Source organism: Centruroides sculpturatus, unplaced genomic scaffold, assembly GCF_000671375.1.
Source record: "Centruroides sculpturatus isolate CEXI.00-Female unplaced genomic scaffold, Cexi_2.0 scaffold63, whole genome shotgun sequence".
In the NCBI taxonomy this organism is placed as follows: domain Eukaryota; kingdom Metazoa; phylum Arthropoda; class Arachnida; order Scorpiones; family Buthidae; genus Centruroides; species Centruroides sculpturatus.
The window spans coordinates 91,507-115,122 of NW_019384640.1; the positions used below are offsets into that span (position 1 = coordinate 91,507).

The 23,616-nt window shown below is 30.1% G+C and overlaps 1 protein-coding gene across 2 annotated transcripts in view; it reads left to right on the top strand.

Annotated features, from left to right (window-relative positions):
- LOC111625967 (post-GPI attachment to proteins factor 2-like) overlaps positions 1–23,616 on the top strand; it is a 39,152-nt gene that overhangs the window by 11,308 nt on the left and 4,228 nt on the right. For both annotated transcript variants that reach the window (XM_023369223.1, XM_023369224.1), the window contains 3 exons: positions 8,308–8,572; positions 16,253–16,359; positions 19,544–19,652. In XM_023369223.1, coding sequence (XP_023224991.1) covers positions 8,308–8,572; positions 16,253–16,359; positions 19,544–19,652 — 481 coding nt within the window. The remainder of the gene's footprint in view (positions 1–8,307; positions 8,573–16,252; positions 16,360–19,543; positions 19,653–23,616) is intronic.

The following is a 23,616-nucleotide window of genomic DNA, read 5'->3' on the forward strand; positions in this document are numbered from 1 at the left end:
TTTAGGCACCATCTCTTGCAAAATTTGATAATTATAATTAAATTAATATTTTAATAATTAATTTAGAGGTTCTAGAAGGGAGAAAGGTCCAGGTGGCCTAACCGTCAACGTGACCTCATGATAAGCCGGAATTGTGGGTTTAAATCCCACTTTGGGCCAATTCTTTTCTTCCAGAACCTTCTAAATTAATTATTAAAAATATTAATATAATTATAATTTTTCAAGTTATATTTAGGTTTTTATTCCATTCTGTTTAAAATTTTGATGTTCTATGAATAATCTGAAGAAAGTCATTAAATATGACTGAAAATGTTAGTTTCAGTCATATTTAGTTAGTGTTGAGTAATGTTAATTGTGCTGGATTTAACTGTTTGATTGTATTAATACTGTTTGGCCAGTTATTTTTAGTAACATAGTTTTACAATATTACATTTATTATTTATTAAAACCATTATTTATAATTCTGATGTTTTTATGAATAATATTCCAATACCACGTGGACACAATTTATGCAAATGAGCTAGAAAACTAGGAAACTCTAAGATAGTGCTTGAGATATAATAAAAACCTTCATAACTTAAGGTACTAGAAATGAAATGGCCAAATAAAATTAATTTTTATGCTACTTCAATTGACTGTTATCATAGATAACTATTTTTTAGACTTTATGGTCACTGTAAAATCTCTGTCGTCCAATTAATTGGTTTTTAAATTATTAATTTTTTAATTATGCATTAAATATACCATAATTATATTGTTAGGATCTATTAAAATAATAACCTTCTCAATCAAAAAATTTTTAATGAAAAATGACATAGGAACTGAAACAAATTCAAATTTTATAAAAACTAAAAAAAATTAATGTCTAATTATGATAAATCTTACATTTGATTATAAATAAGAATAGAATATGAAAGTTAATAAGATCAAAATTTAAAATTATTAGAAAATGTTTATATAATTAATTCTTTAATAAATTTCTTCTTATTGTTAAATTTACATTTAATTATATGAATTATAAATTATTATAATACAGATTTAATTACATTATCATTAAATATACTGAAGCAATGTTATAAACTTTGTGAATTAATATGGATTTATTCTTTCTAGATTTATTTGAAAGATTAAATTTAATAATTTTATATAATTTTAGATTAAAACATTCATAACTGGAAAATTAATCAAATTGATAATTAAATCCAAAATGTCAATCTATTAATATCTGCTGATAATGTTTGATTGTCAAATGACTATTGCCATACTTTTTCTTTACAGTAGTCATTCAAAATATAAAAAATACTATTCATATTATCGTGGTATAAACTTTCAAAATATAGATAATTTGGAACTTCACAAATTTCATCATCAGAGGATACACACATCAGCAAGCATATAAAATAATATATTATTGTTTAGAAAAAATTTAAGTGCAGTAGAGTCACAATAGTTCAACGTGAACAAGAATCAGACAATCTCAAACTATCAAACTCAAAGTTACAGAATATATATACAATGGAAAACAGTTTTAAGTAAAGGTGTTAAATAATGTCGTGTTTATTTTATAATAATATATTGCACTTAAAGTACATGATATCCTATACAATACAGAGCAAGTAGCAACTGTATCTGGAAGTATCTGGCAACCATACCATTTCACAATGCAACAAATTAAAAGCCAATATTAGACCTTTTGGTATGCTTACAATTTCAGTGTATGCTGTCTCATCACATACTTGATTTGAATTAGTCATATGTAATTTTTGCATTTTCTGGTTGAGTGCATATACTTTGGCTTAAGAGTGGTAGTGCCTCAAACTACCGAGACTTGAACATCAACACTCTATTGTATTTATATAAACATATGAAGCAATAAAAGAAAATTTTGATTGTTTTTATAGGAAGAAGGTTGAGTTAATGCTTATGTAAGATATTTTTGAATGTATAAGGATTTTTATTTTTCATTAATTACATTGTTTTAAATGATAAAGTTGAAGTAAAATGAAATGACTAAACATTAACCAATGTGAATTAATATACTTTTGTGTAAAACATATTATAATCAAAGTTCAAATTTAAATTATACTATAGCAGACAATCCCCATGATTCTGCAGTACATATTAAATAAACATTCTTGGTTTATAAAATAGTTGTCTTCAGATTGTGGAAATTAAAGTATGTAAAAATGTATTTGTTTTAATATATAAAAAGAAGCTTAATATAATTAAAGATGAACTCAGATTAATAGAAATACCTTTGCTAAAAGAGATTTATGTCTTCTTAGATTGATATGATTTATGCTTGAAGATTTCACATAATTATGCACAGATACAATTTTTAATTTCATTAATTATGATAGCTTTATTCTAATTAACATCAAATCTGTTGTAACTTGCAAAAGCTAATACCATATTTAGTTGTTTTTATATTAATATAACTGTTACATTTCAATAGCTTAACTAGAAATAGTCTAGATATGTACCATATGAGGTGTGTCTGAAAAATAATGAGAATTATTTTTTATAAATTTTTTCCTGAAATAATTTACAAAGTAATATTATCACCTTCAAAATATAGTCCTTGGGAATATACAGTGTTTCCAATGCTTCTGCCATTGCTGGTATTAATGCTGGAAGATGTCTTCTGTTAAGTTTTCACAATTTGTGTTGTTATGATGACCTTTCAGCTTGTTTTATTTTCTGAAATAAACTTTTTGCATAATGCCATGTTTGACCTGTAGGTTGGATATGGGAGAACTGAAATATTTTTTCCTGCCAAAACACTAATGGCAATGCATGATAGGATATTCGTGCAAAGTTAATGAATCTGTGATGTCAGGTCAAACACACCAAATCGTTTTCCTCAAATGTTAAAGGATCTACAGACAGTTGCGGACTGGGACTAAAAACATTGTTGCAAGGAGACAAAAGGATCCCACCCACAATTATAAAACTATCATTTAATTTTTATAAGAAATATGTAATTTTGAAAATTTATTCATTGGCCTCACACGGTCTAACATAACCTGAATCAGAATTATATTTTTTAGAGTTATTTATTACATTCTTAAATATGATGTATCCTCAAAAAATGATTTTATTAAAATAGTAATACAACATAAATTTTAGTTGCATATAGTAATAATATTGGAACTTCTGTTATACTTTTAAGCTACTAAAAGATCATTAACATTTTTAACATATTGTGTAATGCTTAAGGGCTTGTACACATTAGGCATTTTGCGTTGCATTAAATGCGCGTTAGCAGCGTACACATCATGCATTAGCTCGGCGTCCGATGACTGTTTAGTGGAGCATTAGCACTGCCTCAGTTTGGAAATGGACGTGAAAGTAATTGCTTGTATGTGCCTCCTCCATCGTCGCTATAAAAGACAATGGCAGAGGCAAAGAGAATTTTGGGTGCACCCAATATTACGAGATAGACTGATGCATGGAATGTTTCTGACATTGTATCCAAAACTAAGACAATATGAACCCAAGTTTTTAAATTCTTTTAGAATATCTATAAAATCATTTGATGATGGCTGGTCTCTTTTAGATTTCATCAATAAATAGATCAGTATCGAAATGATCATTCTCCAATTCGGCCAACGTACGTCCACTCTACCCGAAATAGTGCGATCAAATGTACAACAACATGGCAGCACATATATCTCAAAACGCGCGGCTGACACCCATAAAACGCGCGTTTTAACAAAAATCAATTAATGCGCGCTTGGCCAAAAGCGTGCATTTGAGTATGTATGCCTATGCAGAACTCTTGATTCTTTAAAACGCATGTTTAAAAATGCCTAATGTGTACACAGCCTAAGGAGGCCCACTTGCCATCAGACATCTTAGTCAGTCAACACTGCCTGCAGATTGAAAATTTATTTCATTGTTTAAAAATTTAGGTCAGTTTTCATCCATTCTTGATATGGACATTGTCCAGAACATTGTCCAGAATTTGTCTTCAATGTCTTCTTAATTCTCCTTAAAAGTTTGTGCTGTGCTTCTAGATACACTTCTTAATTTAACATGTCAAGCATTTCTGAAGCACTTTTTTCAAATTTAACACAACTTGATCATATATCATTGCTCAATATTCTTGATTTCGTTTTTGTGATGTATAATTGGAACATAGTTATACAAATTATGGTCAAATATAGATGTTAATGTTAACAACTTGTAACTTGCACTGACTGAAGAATAGGAATGAGTGTCATTTGTATATGATGATGATGATGATGATGATGATGATGATGATAATTAAACTTTGTTGCTAAGAGAAATTATGTAGAATACTGCCTCAGTAGCAGAATAAGTTCATAAATAAATCTATAAATTATTTTAAAAATATTCTGTTATTGATCTGATTTATCCAGTTTAAGATTGCATTTTACCATACTATCAATATTTGCTATTTGTGGTACATTTAGCTGAAAGATTGAACATTTTTTAATCCATTGTTGAAAGCAGTGATTCTCAATCATTGTGCTGTGGCACACTGGTTGAAAACTAACTATTCTAACTCATAAGTACTATAATAATGGTTCTATACTGGAAGGCAGCAGCATATCTGTATTGTGAACAGCTGATCTAAAGATATCTAGACATAACATATTAATAAAGATTTAAGGAAAAACATATACAGTATATATAAAAATTGTTATAAATATTAATTATGCCTAAGTTAAGAATTTTTTAATTAACAGTACTTAGGTTTTATTGATCAAATATAAATTAATTTTCTAATTTATATTAGTGTGTTTTTTGTTGTCTTATTTTATTATCAAAATTGCAAGCATTCATATTATCATTACAAAATCTATTAAATCTAGTTTGTTTCTTTACTGTAATTAGCATAGAAAGGAAATAAACAAGTATGGTCTTAAATAGTTTTAAAGGGATTCAACACCATACTTAAGATTGGTTACAGGGAAGTGATAGTGGTTAAGAAAAAAGAATAGAAATTGTAACTTGTTAATATTTAAATTTACAATTAAGCTACTAATTATTGTATTTTGATGACTAATCTGTAAGACATGCTGAAACAATTGAAATTGTTACAGGTTTTTATGTAAGCATTTAAACAAACTAATAAAGGAATCTAAATGTTTTCTTGTTGTTTGCTTATTGATCAAATTGCTAATTAAATCATAATTTAAAGAATTGAAATAGCATTTAATTCATATTAAATGTTAGTAAAATAACAGCTATAAAAACTTTATACTTTCTGAAAACTAGCTGAATTGAATAATGCACATAAATCTGTAAAAAAAAAAAAACAGAACAAAAGAGAAGGAGCATATTGAAATCTGGATAATAAGCTAGATTTCATCAAATTGCAACTTTTCTCTACTAGATTTATTCTATTTTTTTCATGTATTATTCTTAAAAAAGATTAATCTGTTGGAAACTTTTCAGTCCACTGACTTTTACTTTTAAGTTTATTGTTCTCATTCATTACCATTCTGTGTTATTTTAAGTTTTCTTCCATGAATAATGCAATAACTTTGTCTATCCTAATGAGTTTTATACTTTTTTCTTTTGTTTATGCATATAAAAACCAGAAATGGCATTTTTGTTGGCATCAGTTGTAGACAGAGTGAGAAAAATTAGTGTTGATTTACTAATACACACAATGTGCTGATTTAATTAAGTCATCACATTAAATCAACATTAGCTACTTAATATGGTTGTAGACTGTCATTGACAGTTGTTATCAATCCAATGGATATACAAGTTTTCTTTTACTATATCTTTAAATTATATATCTTATTCTTGAAATATTATATATATGTAAAATGTTAAATAAAAATTGTTGTTTGATTGATGATGATCCTTTTCTTGAAATGATAGTGTATTAGCAATTTAAATTGATTATCTACCAGAACTTAATTAGTTGAAAATGATTTCAGTTTGTTAAAAGAGTATTTTCACATTGTGTTTTATTCATTTTATTAAGTTAAAATGAATAAAACTTAATGTATGTTTTTATTATTTAAATATTTAAAAATTTTATATAAAAATTACATAAATGCTATGTTTATATTAGTGAAACTTTTTATCTGTTTACAAGAAGTTGAATGTTTATCTTTCCAAAAGCATCTTTCTCTTTGGATATTCTCAATTTTCATGCATTATTGTCATAAATCAAACAACAATAATTTTTTTTAATTTTCTTTTTTTTCTTGTATTCTCTAGCAATTAAAATTTAATATTAAGATAATTAAACTTCAGGTTATTTGATAATAGTTCTCTACTATATCAAGATTGATAAAATTGCTAAAAACTTGATGTATGGTCATCCAGAAATTAAATGTTATCTGGCTAGAAGGGAACATAAACGTACAGTGGAACCCCGGTTAACGAACGTCCTGGTTAACGATCAAATCGGTTAACAAACTTTTATTTTGCAAAAATTTTGTCTCGGATAACGAACTTAACGGTATTTTATGTCAAATTTTTGTTGGTGTTAGGAATGTGCAAGTTAAGCATTGCTTTTCCGAGTGTTTGTGCTATACTTCTTTTTTCAGTTTTGTGATTTATATATTTAATCAATACGGCATCAAAGAAAGAAAAAAGTCATAGTGGCATTAGAAAACGACAATGCAATATAAACGACAATGCGTTATCGCATTTGAGAAAAATTTTGATTAAAAGAGTAAGACAATCAATTTCTTGTTCCTTATGGAAAGAGTTTGTTTGTTTGTTAAGTTATGGCAATGCAACACTGGGGCGATCTGTCTAGGGGAATGCCTTCTGGGAGGTGTTTTTAAGGGAAACTGGCCCCTATTTAGGCGTTACAGACGTGGAGAAAACCTGGAAAACTCCACGTGGCCAGCCCATCTGAGAGAGGTGCGAACCCACAAACAAACTCCCCGTGTTCAAGGTATGAAGACCACTTAGCCACTGGTAGGTTTTTTTTACCGAAAGAGACTTCGACTCGAAGAATCTTCTGATGAAGTGCTACCCGTTATTTTTTTTGGAGGGGATTTCCCTTCTAAGCATTAAGGTTCGTATATCTCCACTTTTCTGCCACCAACTACAACAAACGAAGATATGTACAGTGCTATTTTATTAAACAAAGTTTACATGTTTGTTGCTGTAATGATGGACACTATGTTTTCCTACATTTTCATCAAAGAAAATTACTGTATATTACATATAAAATCACAAAAATTTCGGAGACCAGAACGGATTAATTACATTTGCATTAATTTCTATGGGAAAAATTGTTTCGGTTAACGAACAATTCAGTTAACGAACGGAGTCGCAGAACGAATTAAGTTTGTTAACCGGGGTTCCGCTGTACTTCTTTGAACTTTGTATTTATGTATGACAATAAAGGTGTTATTTTGTAACATATTTACCTGTTGAGGTTCAGACATTTTCATAGCAATAGAAAAGCTTTTGCAAACACTCATCAAAGAAGTCTTTTGCCAACTTTTAGATCCAACCTTGCATTGTTGTCTGCAGCTTTTTGTCATTGTTGAATTGTCGTTCTCCGAAAAAATCTCTTTAAATGTGGAAACAGGTGTAAGTCAGAAGGTACTAGATTGGAATTCTATGGCACATATTCAGAGATTTTTTTACTTGAACTTTTTCAATAAATCCTGTTTATTACTGGCAGACTATGGTTGTGTATTATTATAAGCAAAATTTTCCAGATACCATGTCTTTTGTTTTGAATAGTTCACCATAATTTTTTTCAGGGTCTTACAATAACTTCTAATATTTAATGTTGCTCCATAATGACAAGGAAACTGCAGATACTCTTGCAAGGTTGGGTCCATAAGTTGGCAGGAGACTTGAGTGTTACAAAAGCTGTTTCTAGGACAAATGTCTGAACCTGAAAAGGTAAATATTAAAAATCAGCTGTAACTATGTTTTTTTTCCTATGACAATAAAAAGAAGTAAGCTTCTGTTCCTTTATAACCAATCAGAACTTAATTTCTAGATGACCCACAATCTTAACTATATCATATAATGTTGAACCATCTCTGGAATTTTTTGTATTTAGCTATCCCAAATGTGTTGGGCCCTGTCCCTCACCATCCAATACCCATTGTGTGCCTTGCCAAACTCTTGATGAGCATGGGGAAAAAGGACTCTTTCTTCTCTTAGTGTCCACAGGGCAGAAAGAGAAAAATGAAAAGGGGAAAAAAATTTATTCAAAAAATCCAATTAGTGGCTTTATAAAATTAATTTTTACCTCCAAGTTTGCACTTTAGTTCTTGTTATATTTAATTTAATAAAATATGACAAATCCTGATATAAAAATTGCATAATGTTTATTTTTAGGTTTACAACTTCTGCCCATCCGTCAGTGCAATTACTGGAGTGTCTCCCCAGAGATACATTTGGAGAATATGTGTGGCATTACACTGCGCACCACGGTTGCTTCTGGCATCAGTGTATCATAAGCATTTTGTTCACAGAGTTACAAATGTCGATCCTGGCCAACGCGCCAAATATGACAAGATCGTAAAATGGAATTACTGGTTTAACATTTTGGAAATCATGTCCTTGGTTGGAGTAACGTATATTTCGAACAGAGAGAATTATCGTAAGTAGCAAACATTTTAAAGTAGCTTACAGTAGATGACATCCAAATGAATTTATAAATACAGGTATCTCTCGTATAACACGATGGTTACATTTCAAAAAAGTGCTGTTATGCGAATCCATGCTGTACAAAACAAAGAACTAATGCAAAACATAAGGTTAGGTTCCCAAAGTTAATCAGTTTTAATGTTTTTGTTTTACTACCTTTTTAATTAAAAATTTTTTAGAGAAAATTTTAAAAAATGAAAAAAAGCAGCAATAGTACAGATTTTTTAACAAATTTGTAAGTATTTAGGGAAATGTGTCATTATTTCAGTTTTATTTTTCTAGGAAAGGAAGTCTATGAAAGTGAAATTCTTTCTTTTTGCAATCATTATTGTGTTTTCGGGAGGAATGATGCATTTTTTCTATAAGCATAGAGTGTATTGTGTTGAAATGGGTAAGTAATATATTAATTAATTTAAAAAAATTTATTCTGTATAATGAAAAACAGGATGACATTTAAATGAAATTTAACAATATAGTTGATAATAGTATATTGGCAATTCTATGATGGTAATGTTTCTTGATGATAAACTTTATAATCATTTAATGATAACTTGGTAGAATTTGATTATATATAATCAAATTTGTACCAATATATCAATACACCAATGCATATACGTATGTAAATATGGTATAATCTCCAAATAACGGACATCATGGGGACTGAGAAGTTTGTCCACTATTTAGAGGTGTCTGTTATTCAGAGGAACATGCTGCTGGCTATACTGTATTTTAAACTGGTCATCATGTAGTGAAGAGTATGATGGATTACAAAAACATTAAATTTGTGTTAGGAATGTGAATATTCCAGAAAGTATACATACCATGTATATATGCAATATATTATTTATTTTTTCAGCTGTAAAATTCTCATTTCAATTGAATCTCATTTGAATGTCGAGTAACAAAGATGATTTGCTATCCAATTCAAGGGGTAGGGAACATATTCAGAATTGTTACATTTATAACGTTGTTTATGATCTAACAAATAAAAATCAATATAGGAATTTGTCTGCTTTGTAGTTATCAAGTAGGTGTGACTTTTCAAACATCTTGCTTTTTTCAGTAACTGATTTATTAAAAATTATGCTTTAGCCACCACAAAGCTATTAAAACAGTTACAAGAACAGTGTTTGTTTGGTGAATGTTCGAAGATCATATTACAAAGGCAACCACTTTAAGGTGTGGGAAGATATTTGGTTTTCTTACGTTTATGATGTCATTTATGATTTTAAGTTTCTTTTTTATTAATACTATACTGTGGTTCTTGTCAAATGAATGAATAACTTCGGAAAAATTTATAGGTTTGGTATCATAAGCTTAATTCTAACAATAAGACAGAAATTTAATAACATTAATATATTAACAACATATGGTGATTGAAAAGTTAATCAGATTAAACTTCTCTAACAGATAAAGACTATTATTCAACTTCTTGTAACCTGCCCTTCTCCCATATTCCTATTTTAAGCCAGTCTTTATTTGATGCCTACAGTCAAAATTTATTGTCTGAAAGAGTATTTGAACTCATTTTTTGTTTTTGTTTTAAAATATTTCATGCATAATTAATTCTTTTGAAGGCAGAATATTGCATTTTTGTAAGGTTGGTTATGGATGACTGCATCCATTATTTTAGAGTGTCTTTTATTTAGAGGTAAATATAATAGATGTCCTATTTGAATCTAGGGATTGTAAAAATATCTGTTAAGTAGAGATGTCCATTTATGGAGATTTCACTGTACTGTACAGTACATATATATACATATATTGAGATATTGTTATGAAAATAAGAGATATATATGTTACTGTGAAAGACTGAAATTAGAGAATGTTGATATTCTCTGGTGAATGTTGACACATACAAAATACATTGGTGAAAGACTGAATATTTGGTTATATTATTATATATTTGAACAATCGCCGGTGTATGTTGACAAGCACAGACAAGCTTTGGTGGAGGTTGAAACGACACCTGAGAAGCCGATGTCGACAGAGAGGCGATAGTCTGTTGCCAAATACTTTGTGGAGATAGGACAAAGTTGTACAGTACCTCTTTTCCCGGCAACAGTTTGGTGGAAACTGCCCACTTTGTCACCGGATGGCGTTTTTGTTCTTTTGATCTCGTGGAGTGGGGATCGATTTGTCGCATCGAGTGATGGAGGATGAGAGGGGTCGTTGGTAATATCCGAATAAAGATACCATTAACAGATCAGTTTGTAATCACGTAATAACATAATCAGTTTATAATTTGTAAAGAAAAGTTACTTTCCATACATGAGATTTCTTTTCAAGGAATATCGCTGAGAGAAGCAACTGCAGGTAATTTGAAAAGTGGAGGGCAAGACTATACACGCTGTCATTGCAAAAAGAAGTGTTCCACGAATAAATGCAGTTGTAAAAGCAAGGGACTCTTGTGCAATTCAAAGTGCGATAACAGTTTANTGTATGTAATATAGTTTTTTTTATATATAAAAGACTGTTTTTCTAAGTAATCTAGAATCTAGCTGCAAGGATCCGCTTCTCTGGGCAAAAAGTAACGATAGTGAAGATTAAGATAATTACATTATAGCCAATCTTACCCGTTTTCACAGAATGAAAGAATTAGGTTCCCCGTTTCCAGACTATTAGAGAATTTTTACGAGTCTAAAAATATGTTCAATTTCCCGCAAAAACGCAAAAAACCGCCTGTAAATCTTGCATGCTGCTTTATATTAACACTTCCTTTGTTACTCAACACTTTCGTTGTTAACATTTGCATTCTTAACACTTCTATTGTTGACACTTCCATTGTTACACATCTTTGAAGTCAACCACTTTCAACCCCATATCTCCCACACCCTTATCTCCCACACCCTTATAGCACAGAATGCAAGAATTAGGTCCTCCGTTTCCAGACTAATTAGAGAATTTCTACGTCCAGTCAAACAAACTATTTTCAATTTGATCAATTTTCTGGAACATTTACAATCGTTCTATAGTCGAACCAATTCAAATTCGAATTTAAAATGGTTCGAACATTTTTAAAATCGATATAGAAAATCTTTGAAGTCAACCACTTTAAGCCCCCATATCTCCCACACCCTTATAGCTATCGAGATGCAACTACCATAGTGCACGAATGGAGACTTGGGGCTAGTACCACATACAAACACCATTCATGTGCAATGTGTAGTTTTGGCTGAAAAGTGAAATATAGGGACACACACGTCCATTTATATATATATATATAGATTACAAGTACAGTACATGTTGGTAATGAGGAATGAACATTTACCTGTTTAGAAGTGATGCCATAAAGTCATGTTTTAACAATTTTGTGGTTAGCAAAAATGAAAATCTACATACTTTAATAGACGAGAAACAGGAACTGAGTAATAATGATTCCATGGGTTGATGACAAGATTGTGAAGTATTTACTCCACTCAATGCTAGTATGCAGCACTTTTTTTGCAAAATAAGCCAGAGGGTTCTACTTAAGGATGTGAGGTCTGACTATCATGCTATTCCTCTATATGTATACCAGGTGTATAAGCTTAAATCTGCTGTTTGCTAATAGATGGCGTAAGCGAGCGTATTAAGTTACCATGATGACGCCATATTGTTTTTTTGATGATTTTGACATCTATCAACAGTAATCAGTGCACATCATCAGATATTTCATACAACAACATATATTTTTTTTTGTAATCATGTCTACTTTTGTGCCAGAAAAAGAGCATATGCGGCAAGCTTTGCTTTTCTGCTTTAATTTGAAGAAATCGGCTGCCAAAGCACATCGAATGCTTGTGGAGGCTTATGGAGACAGAGCTTTATCGGAAACCACGTGCAGAGATTGGTTTCGTCAGTTCAAAGATGGAAATTTTTACCTGAGCGACAAGAAGCGTGAAAATCGGCCCAGGAAGGTTGAGGACCATCAACTGCAGGCTCTTTTGGATGAGGACGATACCCAATCGCAAAAAATGCTTGCCGAGCAATTGGGTGTTACTCAACCAGCCATTTCCATGCGTCTACGTGCCATGGGAAAGATTCAGAAGATCGGAAAATGGGTGCCGCATGAATTGAACGATAGGCAGATGGAGCGACGCCAAAACACATGCGAAATCTTGCTCGCCAGACAAAAAAGAAAGTCGTTTCTGCATCGGATTGTAACTGGCGATGAGAAATGGATATATTTTGAGAATCCTAAACGCAAGAAATCGTGGGTTGATCCAGGCAAACCATCAACATCTTTCCCAAGACCAAATCGCTTTGGACGGAAGACAATGCTGTGCGTTTGGTGGGATCAGCAGGGTATTGTCTACTATGAGCTGTTGAAACCTGGTGAAACTGTCAATGCTCACCGCTACCACCAACAACTGATCAAATTGCACTGTGCTCTGCGTGAAAAAAGGCCGGATTATCAGCAAAGACACGACAAGCTGATTTTCCTCCACGACAATGCACCATCGCATGTGTCAACATTGGTCCGAAACTACTTGGAGACACTCAACTGGGAGGTGCTACCCCATCCCGCTTATTCACCAGACCTGGCCCCTTCTGACTATCACCTCTTTTCATCGATGGGCCACGCGCTTGCTGAGCAGCACTTCGATTCTTACGAAGACGTCCGAAAATGGCTTGATGAGTGGTTTGCCTCGAAAGAGAAGAAATTTTTTTGGCATGGTATCCACACATTGCCCAAGAGATGGAACAAAAGTGTCACTAGTGAGGGAAAGTACTTTGAATAAAGTTGTTTTTGCTTTCTAAGAAAAAAATGTGTGTTTTTCTGACTAAGAAACAGTGGATTTAAGCTTATACACCTATGTATATAGATAGTATAAAGCAATGATTCTTAAACTGGTATGCAAGAAAGTATTTCCACAGGTGCAAGTAGTAACAATAGGTTTTAAACCTTTAGATGTGCAATACTAAATTTTAAGCTGTCTTATTCTATATAAATTTGATGGTACTGTACATTGTACTCTCAGAGGCCTGGTGATGTCTGGGATCCTCACTACTAACCTCTGTATCTTTAGCATTTTGAACTCATTTGGATTTCATAAAAAAACATTGAAATACAGCATTGAGGGAGTGTGAGACTGTATTTTGAGATTCAATGGGTGCTGATCACTAAACAGATTAAGAAACACTGGTATCTGGTAGATAATATATAGGTTACATATAAAATACTGTTTCAATAAAGGATGTGACTCTCTCATACTTCTGATATGTTCATATGGCTCTGGGGATGGCAAGGTTTGGCGACTGTGGACTATGTTTTTTATTGAATGTTTTAACTAAAAATTTATAAAAAAATTATGTAATAAAATAGGTTTAAAATATTGAAATTTATAATTATTAAAAATGGATTTTAATAACATAATTGTAGTAGATTAATTGTCATTCAGAATTTTTTGGATTAATATATAATAATATATAATGTATTTTTCCACAGTGATAAATACATTGAAAAATTATGTTTTAATTCAAAAGCAAGTTTTGAATTTTTATTCCCTATTTTATTTCTGTCTTAACTTTATGTGTAATAATACTTAGAACTACATCAGTTTCCTGTGCCAACTTTCCCATTGATTTAGGATTTTTATCACATTCACTATGAAAAAACCAGCACTGTATATCATAAAAGTAAATATTATTTTGTTCTAATTCAATAATTATAAGCATGAGTAAGCTGTTTTTATCATATCTTATATGCACTCAGTTAGCATAATAAGCATGACGTAAACTATATCATAACTGCTGAAATAGTTTTATATAAACAACTAGTCGTTTATTCCAATGACTTGGCAGTTTCTCTGATTCAGGCTATTATGTTTTATGATATAATGATTATTACATATATAATAACATAATGTANGAAATAATATATATGAAGTGATGCTATAATAATCTCTCTTTATTACAAGCCGTTGTTAAGAATTTCTAAACATTAACGTTGGAAAATTATGGTTTTGTATAGGAAAAACTGCTGAAGTGGCTGAAAGGGTTTGCTAAAGGCTGAGAACGCTTGGATATAAAAATTTTTAAAGCTTCTTCTAAGTAGATTATATGAAGCTTTTATGTTGAATTCCCAAGAACTGTAGTTACATGTTATGTAGTACTGTATTTATCCATGCTTGAGAATAGTTCATTAACTGATTGAAAACTTTAGTGTACCTTCAACTTCATCCACTATTGAAGTTACATTGATTAATTCAGCAGTTAGGCTATATATGATTATTGCTGCATATATCCATAATTAATTTCATTACCAGTATTTATTAGTACTTTTTGCTTTTAATATTACAATTTAACTGTAACAAAATTATACTTAATATTACTATAATTTAAGTCTAATTTTTGGAATTTTAAGTCCATAAAACTGAACATTGAAAAACATTACATGGAAATCAGTATATTTTTCCTAAATGATACCTTCTCATTATTGTAAAATTACATGCCATGTCTAGTTACTACATATAGGATATAAGTTATTTTGAATATCTTATCTAGCAAACTAGCAAAGCAGCTTTCAGAATAAACTGAAGTTTACAATATCCATGTGTTACAAAATTAATTAGTGTAATATAAAATGGAATAACTACTTATTTCTGACAGAATTATATTGTTATGGTGAGATCTTAGATGCATTTCTCTTGTGGACTGGTTCCTGTACATATATATATATAAAACTATTATTTTATCTTAAACAAAATAATTATAAACAAGAACTAATATACTTCTCATGACATTTGATCATTAGTTAGAATTCTATAAAAATAAATGAATGATTTTGAAAATTATGAGTTATGATTTCTATTTATCTATTTGATTGTGTTTTACGAGTATAATTACGATAGCAATAAGTCTTATCAGAAGCTACTACTACTTTTGGTTTCTGAATAAGTAAAGTCAAACAATTGGATAAGTACTTCAATAAATATACGTGTTACATGTGATAGGTTTTACAGAGAAGCAAACAAACACACTAATGTATATATGTTCTTCAAGTTTGCGTCATTGTAGTATGCTTCCATGATGGCATGATTTAGTATAGAATTTTCTAGCATAAAGACAAACGTGGCATCTAGTAGTCATTCACATCATTCACACTTTCTGTCTCCTGCTTAATTATTGGAGTTATTCAGCACAATCAAATCAGAAGATTTGATTGTGTTGAAGAAGAAAATATTGCCTATTAAGTTAAAAAATGTGAATTAGAAGGTAACATACTAATTTTTTGTAAATGTTACATTTTTTAAAAACTAACCCTTGGGAGGAAAGGGTTAGTTTTTAAAGGGTTTGTTACATAACCATCTGTAAACCCACTCATCAAATAGTTAATATATAAATATTTCAAAACAAATTAAGATCATGTCACAGATTCTCTTTTAATATTTGTAAATGTATACTGTTAGAATAATTAGTAAAGAAATATATTATCTAAAATTTTAAATTTTACTCCTTATAAGTAAATCTACATCATCAATTTTTAATTGTTTATTGTATTTAACACATTTAAATGAAATGCTTTATTATACATATTAAAATTTTATATTATTGTTAATCAATTTTCATGATAAATATTCTTTTTATAGCTTTTTATTCTTTTCATAGCTGAATTTATTAATGAAATAATGCCATATTTCTTTTATAGCTGTTCATGAAAAAATCTTCATTGTTTTTATGTTTGCATCTGTTGCTTACATGTTAGGAACATGCATAGCTTCTTATAAAGGAAGACCTAAAGAAATGACAGATATGGTATGTATAATTGTTTTTTAATGTCCAGATTTTAAACAAGCAAAGAAACCATTTGTTGAATTATTAACTGTAAATAATTGAATAATACAATTCATTGCATAAAATCAGAACATTATATCACAGATTTTAAGTCTAATTGCATTATTTTAAGAGTATACTATTCTTTTAATTTTACTTTGCGCTAAGCATTCTTCTATGCTGTAAGAGATCTTTCTGATTTAGATATTTTCAGTTTTACAGGTTAAATCTTAATAATTGTCCCATTCCTCATCCAAATGGATTTTCTATAGAATCAGTTATGCTGACTGACTCTTTCATACTACATTTGAATAAGGAATGGTGAACAGAACTCTTAGTATCAGCATTTTTAGTCAATTCCTAATTGACAACTTTGTTACATAACCACTTTCAATTTTGTGTGTCAGTATCTTGCAAAAAATCAAGCCTGTTTTATTTTTTTAACATAACTTCTTATTAAATACAGTCAAACCTCAGGTTTTGAACACCTCGCTTTTTGAACAGGTTCGTTTACAAACAAAATTTTGAACGCAATGTGTGTCCCAGTTTCCGTACGATGACTTGGTTGTCGAACAAGCTACTCGGTAAGAGCTGGCCACTGATTACAGAGACAAAGACAGTCAACTTCCTATATTTCTTATGTTAAAGAAAATTGATGGTCCGATCAATCACTGATGGGACTACTGATTCAGAAGTTAGTGGTGCAGAAGTTGCCTCACACCATTAGACATCACCACATGAACCATCAATGACATTGTTATTCAAATTAGATTTTAATGTGCATGCATGTAAGATACTACTTCCATTTATCAGTATGCATCTCAATTGAATTAAATCAAATTAATTAATAGAAACTATATTAATTAACACTCGTGTAATATAAATGACATCCACAAATCTGTTTTTAAAGATGTTTAATGCAAATTAAATAATAAAAGTTTATTAATATATAATATATATTATATTATTAATACTTAATTTAATACTAGGTAGCCATTTAATTAAAACTAAAAATAATAATTAAAACTCTGGTTTTTACACTGAAATGAAAATTAAAAATAAGAGCGGTTAAAATTTAAATCAGAGCAATAGAAACATAATATTTCAGAAAGTATAGATAAAGTGCTTGTCTGTCTTGATTGATTTGGTTATATTTCATGCAGGCATTCAGAGTTGTCTGTCTATTTATAGCACTTTTTGTAAAGTGATGGTTTCGGTTTTGGTTGACAGTGAATTTTACTTTTAATATATACATAAAATGGATATAGATAATATTATATTGCATTTGTAGGCATTTTTATGCATTGAAATACAGCTAAAAAGATAAAAAAAAAAAAAGACTGTTTTGGGGGTCAGGAATGGATTAATCCATATTATATTATTTCTTATGGGAAAATTTGTTTTGGTTTGAGAACAAATCAGTTTTCAAACAAGTTTAAGAATGAATTAAGTTTTGAAAACCAAGGTTTGACTGTACTTTTAAAAGTTTAGAAAGCATTTTGAATAGTTAAAATAGTTTTTAAATCCTCAAAACAGTTATATATGATATTTTTTTTTATTTTGAAAAATTTAAGTTCTTAAAATAATTAATGATAATAGAAAAAATAGGATTGTTATAAAAGTTAATTTCTTTTTCTGAAGATATGTATTGAGAAGAAATGATCAAGAATATATCATAATACTGATAATTCAATTACTTTGACACTGCTTTTTAAAGAAGCCAATCTTTAATTATTACTGAAAGAATGTTTTTGACTACCATTTAGCTTCTTCAGTTTCAACAGTTTCAGTTGCAGCTGTTTGCTACAGAATATTCATTTTAAAAATTGCATTTTAAAATTGTTTCAGAATTCTTCAATTTTGAATGACATAAGCTTTCTAAGACTAACAGCACAAAACCTTTCTCACTAATTTCTAGCCTTATTAACTGGAGTACAAACGTTTTCGGCCTTCTTAATAGGCCTTCCTTGGGTACACTGTGGAGCGTCGGTTAGAAGAAGTTTAAATGCTGCCAATGTTTACCCAGGTGTCGTCTTACCCGTGACGTCTTCGTTGATGATAGGTATACGATACCGAGGGAGAAAAACTACATACTTTTGGTAAAGAAGGGAGGTGTGCAGATAGGATACTTGCTAAAGTTGGGGAAAAAGATTTTAGAGTAAGCGCGCTACGTACAGGAGATGCACAATCACCACAGGGGGTTAGTGGGGAGTGACGTCTTCGTTGAGGCCGTAAATATTCAACGCTACCGTAAGAAGAGGCGTGCGAACGACCGTGGATGGGAAGGGGGGGTGTTACGACGCTCCACAGTGTACCCGAGGAAGGCCTATTAAGAAGGCCGAAAACGTTTGTACTCCAGTTAATAAGGCTAGAAATTAGTGAGAAAGGTTTTGTGCTGTTAGTCTTAGAAATAGTTCTAGCTACATATGCATAGTAGTGACATAAGCTTTGTTTTATAATCAAATAACATTTGAATTTTGAGTATTTGTACATAAATTATAACTTACAAAACAAGGTTTTTAAAATAATGAAGTTTTGTTTACCAAAATAAGATGTTTATTGAAATAAATTGCACAGATTCCAAGAAGGTAAATCATATGTATAGTACGTACACACGTACACACAGTTAGAAAAAGTTTTTCTAAAAATATGCAGAAACAGAAATGTTTTCAATTACACTTTGCTAATTCAAGTTAATTATGTTAAGTAAAGTAGAGATGCCAAGAATCAATAGACACAGAACACAAATATCAATGAAGTGATGAAGTCACACACTTAAGTTTTGTAAATCCAGTTTCAAATTAAATAAAATTCAGAATCAAAACTACTTTGGCACTGCTTCTTTGAAGTTTTTATATATTTTTAGAATAACCTATTTCTTAATTTTAGTAATAATTTTTGTTTTTATATGGATTTGTTACTTACAATATTGATAACTATCACTAAAGGCTGTTATTAAATTAGCAATCCTAAAATTTATATTTATATTACTATATTTGTTATTACTTTGATTAGATAAATCAGTTTGAATAATAATTATTAAGTATAAAAAGTATTTAAGAATTTTAATTTTAAAAAATGAAAAAAAGCAGCAATAGTACAGATTTTTTAACAAATTTGTAAGTATTTAGGGAAATGTGTCATTATTTCAGTTTTATTTTTCTAGGAAAGGAAGTCTATGAAAGTGAAATTCTTTCTTTTTGCAATCATTATTGTGTTTTCGGGAGGAATGATGCATTTTTTCTATAAGCATAGAGTGTATTGTGTTGAAATGGGTAAGTAATATATTAATTAATTTAAAAAAATTTATTCTGTATAATGAAAAACAGGATGACATTTAAATGAAATTTAACAATATAGTTGATAATAGTATATTGGCAATTCTATGATGGTAATGTTTCTTGATGATAAACTTTATAATCATTTAATGATAACTTGGTAGAATTTGATTATATATAATCAAATTTGTACCAATATATCAATACACCAATGCATATACGTATGTAAATATGGTATAATCTCCAAATAACGGACATCATGGGGACTGAGAAGTTTGTCCACTATTTAGAGGTGTCTGTTATTCAGAGGAACATGCTGCTGGCTATACTGTATTTTAAACTGGTCATCATGTAGTGAAGAGTATGATGGATTACAAAAACATTAAATTTGTGTTAGGAATGTGAATATTCCAGAAAGTATACATACCATGTATATATGCAATATATTATTTATTTTTTCAGCTGTAAAATTCTCATTTCAATTGAATCTCATTTGAATGTCGAGTAACAAAGATGATTTGCTATCCAATTCAAGGGGTAGGGAACATATTCAGAATTGTTACATTTATAACGTTGTTTATGATCTAACAAATAAAAATCAATATAGGAATTTGTCTGCTTTGTAGTTATCAAGTAGGTGTGACTTTTCAAACATCTTGCTTTTTTCAGTAACTGATTTATTAAAAATTATGCTTTAGCCACCACAAAGCTATTAAAACAGTTACAAGAACAGTGTTTGTTTGGTGAATGTTCGAAGATCATATTACAAAGGCAACCACTTTAAGGTGTGGGAAGATATTTGGTTTTCTTACGTTTATGATGTCATTTATGATTTTAAGTTTCTTTTTTATTAATACTATACTGTGGTTCTTGTCAAATGAATGAATAACTTCGGAAAAATTTATAGGTTTGGTATCATAAGCTTAATTCTAACAATAAGACAGAAATTTAATAACATTAATATATTAACAACATATGGTGATTGAAAAGTTAATCAGATTAAACTTCTCTAACAGATAAAGACTATTATTCAACTTCTTGTAACCTGCCCTTCTCCCATATTCCTATTTTAAGCCAGTCTTTATTTGATGCCTACAGTCAAAATTTATTGTCTGAAAGAGTATTTGAACTCATTTTTTGTTTTTGTTTTAAAATATTTCATGCATAATTAATTCTTTTGAAGGCAGAATATTGCATTTTTGTAAGGTTGGTTATGGATGACTGCATCCATTATTTTAGAGTGTCTTTTATTTAGAGGTAAATATAATAGATGTCCTATTTGAATCTAGGGATTGTAAAAATATCTGTTAAGTAGAGATGTCCATTTATGGAGATTTCACTGTACTGTACAGTACATATATATACATATATTGAGATATTGTTATGAAAATAAGAGATATATATGTTACTGTGAAAGACTGAAATTAGAGAATGTTGATATTCTCTGGTGAATGTTGACACATACAAAATACATTGGTGAAAGACTGAATATTTGGTTATATTATTATATATTTGAACAATCGCCGGTGTATGTTGACAAGCACAGACAAGCTTTGGTGGAGGTTGAAACGACACCTGAGAAGCCGATGTCGACAGAGAGGCGATAGTCTGTTGCCAAATACTTTGTGGAGATAGGACAAAGTTGTACAGTACCTCTTTTCCCGGCAACAGTTTGGTGGAAACTGCCCACTTTGTCACCGGATGGCGTTTTTGTTCTTTTGATCTCGTGGAGTGGGGATCGATTTGTCGCATCGAGTGATGGAGGATGAGAGGGGTCGTTGGTAATATCCGAATAAAGATACCATTAACAGATCAGTTTGTAATCACGTAATAACATAATCAGTTTATAATTTGTAAAGAAAAGTTACTTTCCATACATGAGATTTCTTTTCAAGGAATATCGCTGAGAGAAGCAACTGCAGGTAATTTGAAAAGTGGAGGGCAAGACTATACACGCTGTCATTGCAAAAAGAAGTGTTCCACGAATAAATGCAGTTGTAAAAGCAAGGGACTCTTGTGCAATTCAAAGTGCCATAACAGTTTAAGTTGTTACAACAAATAAGATTGTATAACATTAATCACATAATTTATGTGTAAGTTTATTATTGTATTATTTTCTTTAATGATTTAGAATGTGCTGTTACTTAAGTTTTTCCTTTTTTGACATATTAAAAAGTTGCATTTTTGTCTTAACATAATAAAAATATTTTTATTTAACATTCACCATCAGTGCATGCTGAATGTTGACATTTGCCAGTGTAAGTGAGAAATAATGATATTTAGCAAATATTTCATACATACACGAAACAACTGTGTGAATGCTGACATTCACCAGAGAATGTTGACATTCGCCAAATATTGGTCATTCGCAGTAACATATACATAACTTTTAAACACTTAATTAATACATTCACAACATAAATTTTTATTCTTTCTCCTGTAACATACACATTACTTATTAGATAAGGGAAATTTAAAATTCAACACACACAAAAAGTTGAGGAAACCAATAAATTTATTCAAAAAGTGATGCTTTCAGACCTATTTAGTCTATCAGCTCTTTATGAAGAACTTAGAATAATTTATAGAATAGAACAAAACAAATGACAATTGAATTTAGAATAATTTACATTTTTAAATGTAAATTATTCTAAATTCATTCTAAATTCTAAAAACTTTTATATAAAAGAAAATTAAAAAATTAAAAATAGAACTTAAAATTAACAGTTAGGATTATTTAAATTTTTAGAATAAACATTCTGACACCTTCCGTACTGGTTCCAACAGGTCTGTTTATTGGAAAAAACAAACATTTTCAATCACTTTCAGAGATCTTTTTCGGCTATCAAAATTTATAAAGCAATATTCAAGGGAGGTTGTATTAATGATTAACAGTAAAGAAAACATTAATCTATCATAAGTGTGGCACAAGTATGTTACCTCCAACTGTAGTGAACTTTAACACAGCATTGTAAATTTTGTCATCTCAGTCATTAGTTAGTTTGTGTGTTACAACATTTAAAATTTTTGCAGTTCATCTCCAGTCATACTATGGAAAGTTGTGTACATATTTTAAAAAATTTTTATTAGTCATATTTCAAATCTTCTTATGCGTATACTGGAGAATGTATAAATTAACACTCCTAAACCTTATAACTCCAGTAATAAACATTTAATAGCAAACTAACGTTTTCAACCGTACATTCGGTCTTCTTCAGGTTTAAAAAACCAGTTATATTCGAACGTGTGAATGCATAGAACAAAAATTCTGAAATTATTTTCAAAAAATGGAACTTTACCAACGTAATTTAAAAGAATAAAAAGTTAAGCGTGTGCATTGCCATGGCAACGACATGTTAAATGTGAAAATACGTTCCTATAATGACATATATGTGCTACATACGTTGACTTACATATAATGACATAAATGTGCTACATACACTCCTATAGTGACATATATCAATACACAACATAGGGGTATGGCTTCTAACTACTATTGTGGTCATTGCCTGTTCCTTCATAGCAGAATTTCCAAGCATGTGACAAATTACCAGCATCCTTAGAGTTAATGCAATTGGTGCGTAACCCGGCCTTGTAAATTTCAAGAGCTGACTACATGAGGCCAAACTGATTAAACTGTCTCACCGTGTAGAACACCTACAAAACCTTGAGGCACTTGAAATTTACAAGGCCGGGTTACGCACCAATTGCATTAATATTATAAATTGAGGGAAAGTAAAAAATTATCCGCACTTTATTTTTTTTCAATTTATTTATACAAATGTAAGGATTGAACAAGTGTGTCATTTTTCTACATAGCTTTTTTCAATGCACTTGGTCCAACAGTCTACAAGCTTGTGTATTCCCTCCAAGAAGAAGATTTCAGTTGGTCACCTAACCATTTATATGCAGCTTCCCACACTTCTTTGTCCATAGAAAGTTGACGACCTCTTAAAGCATC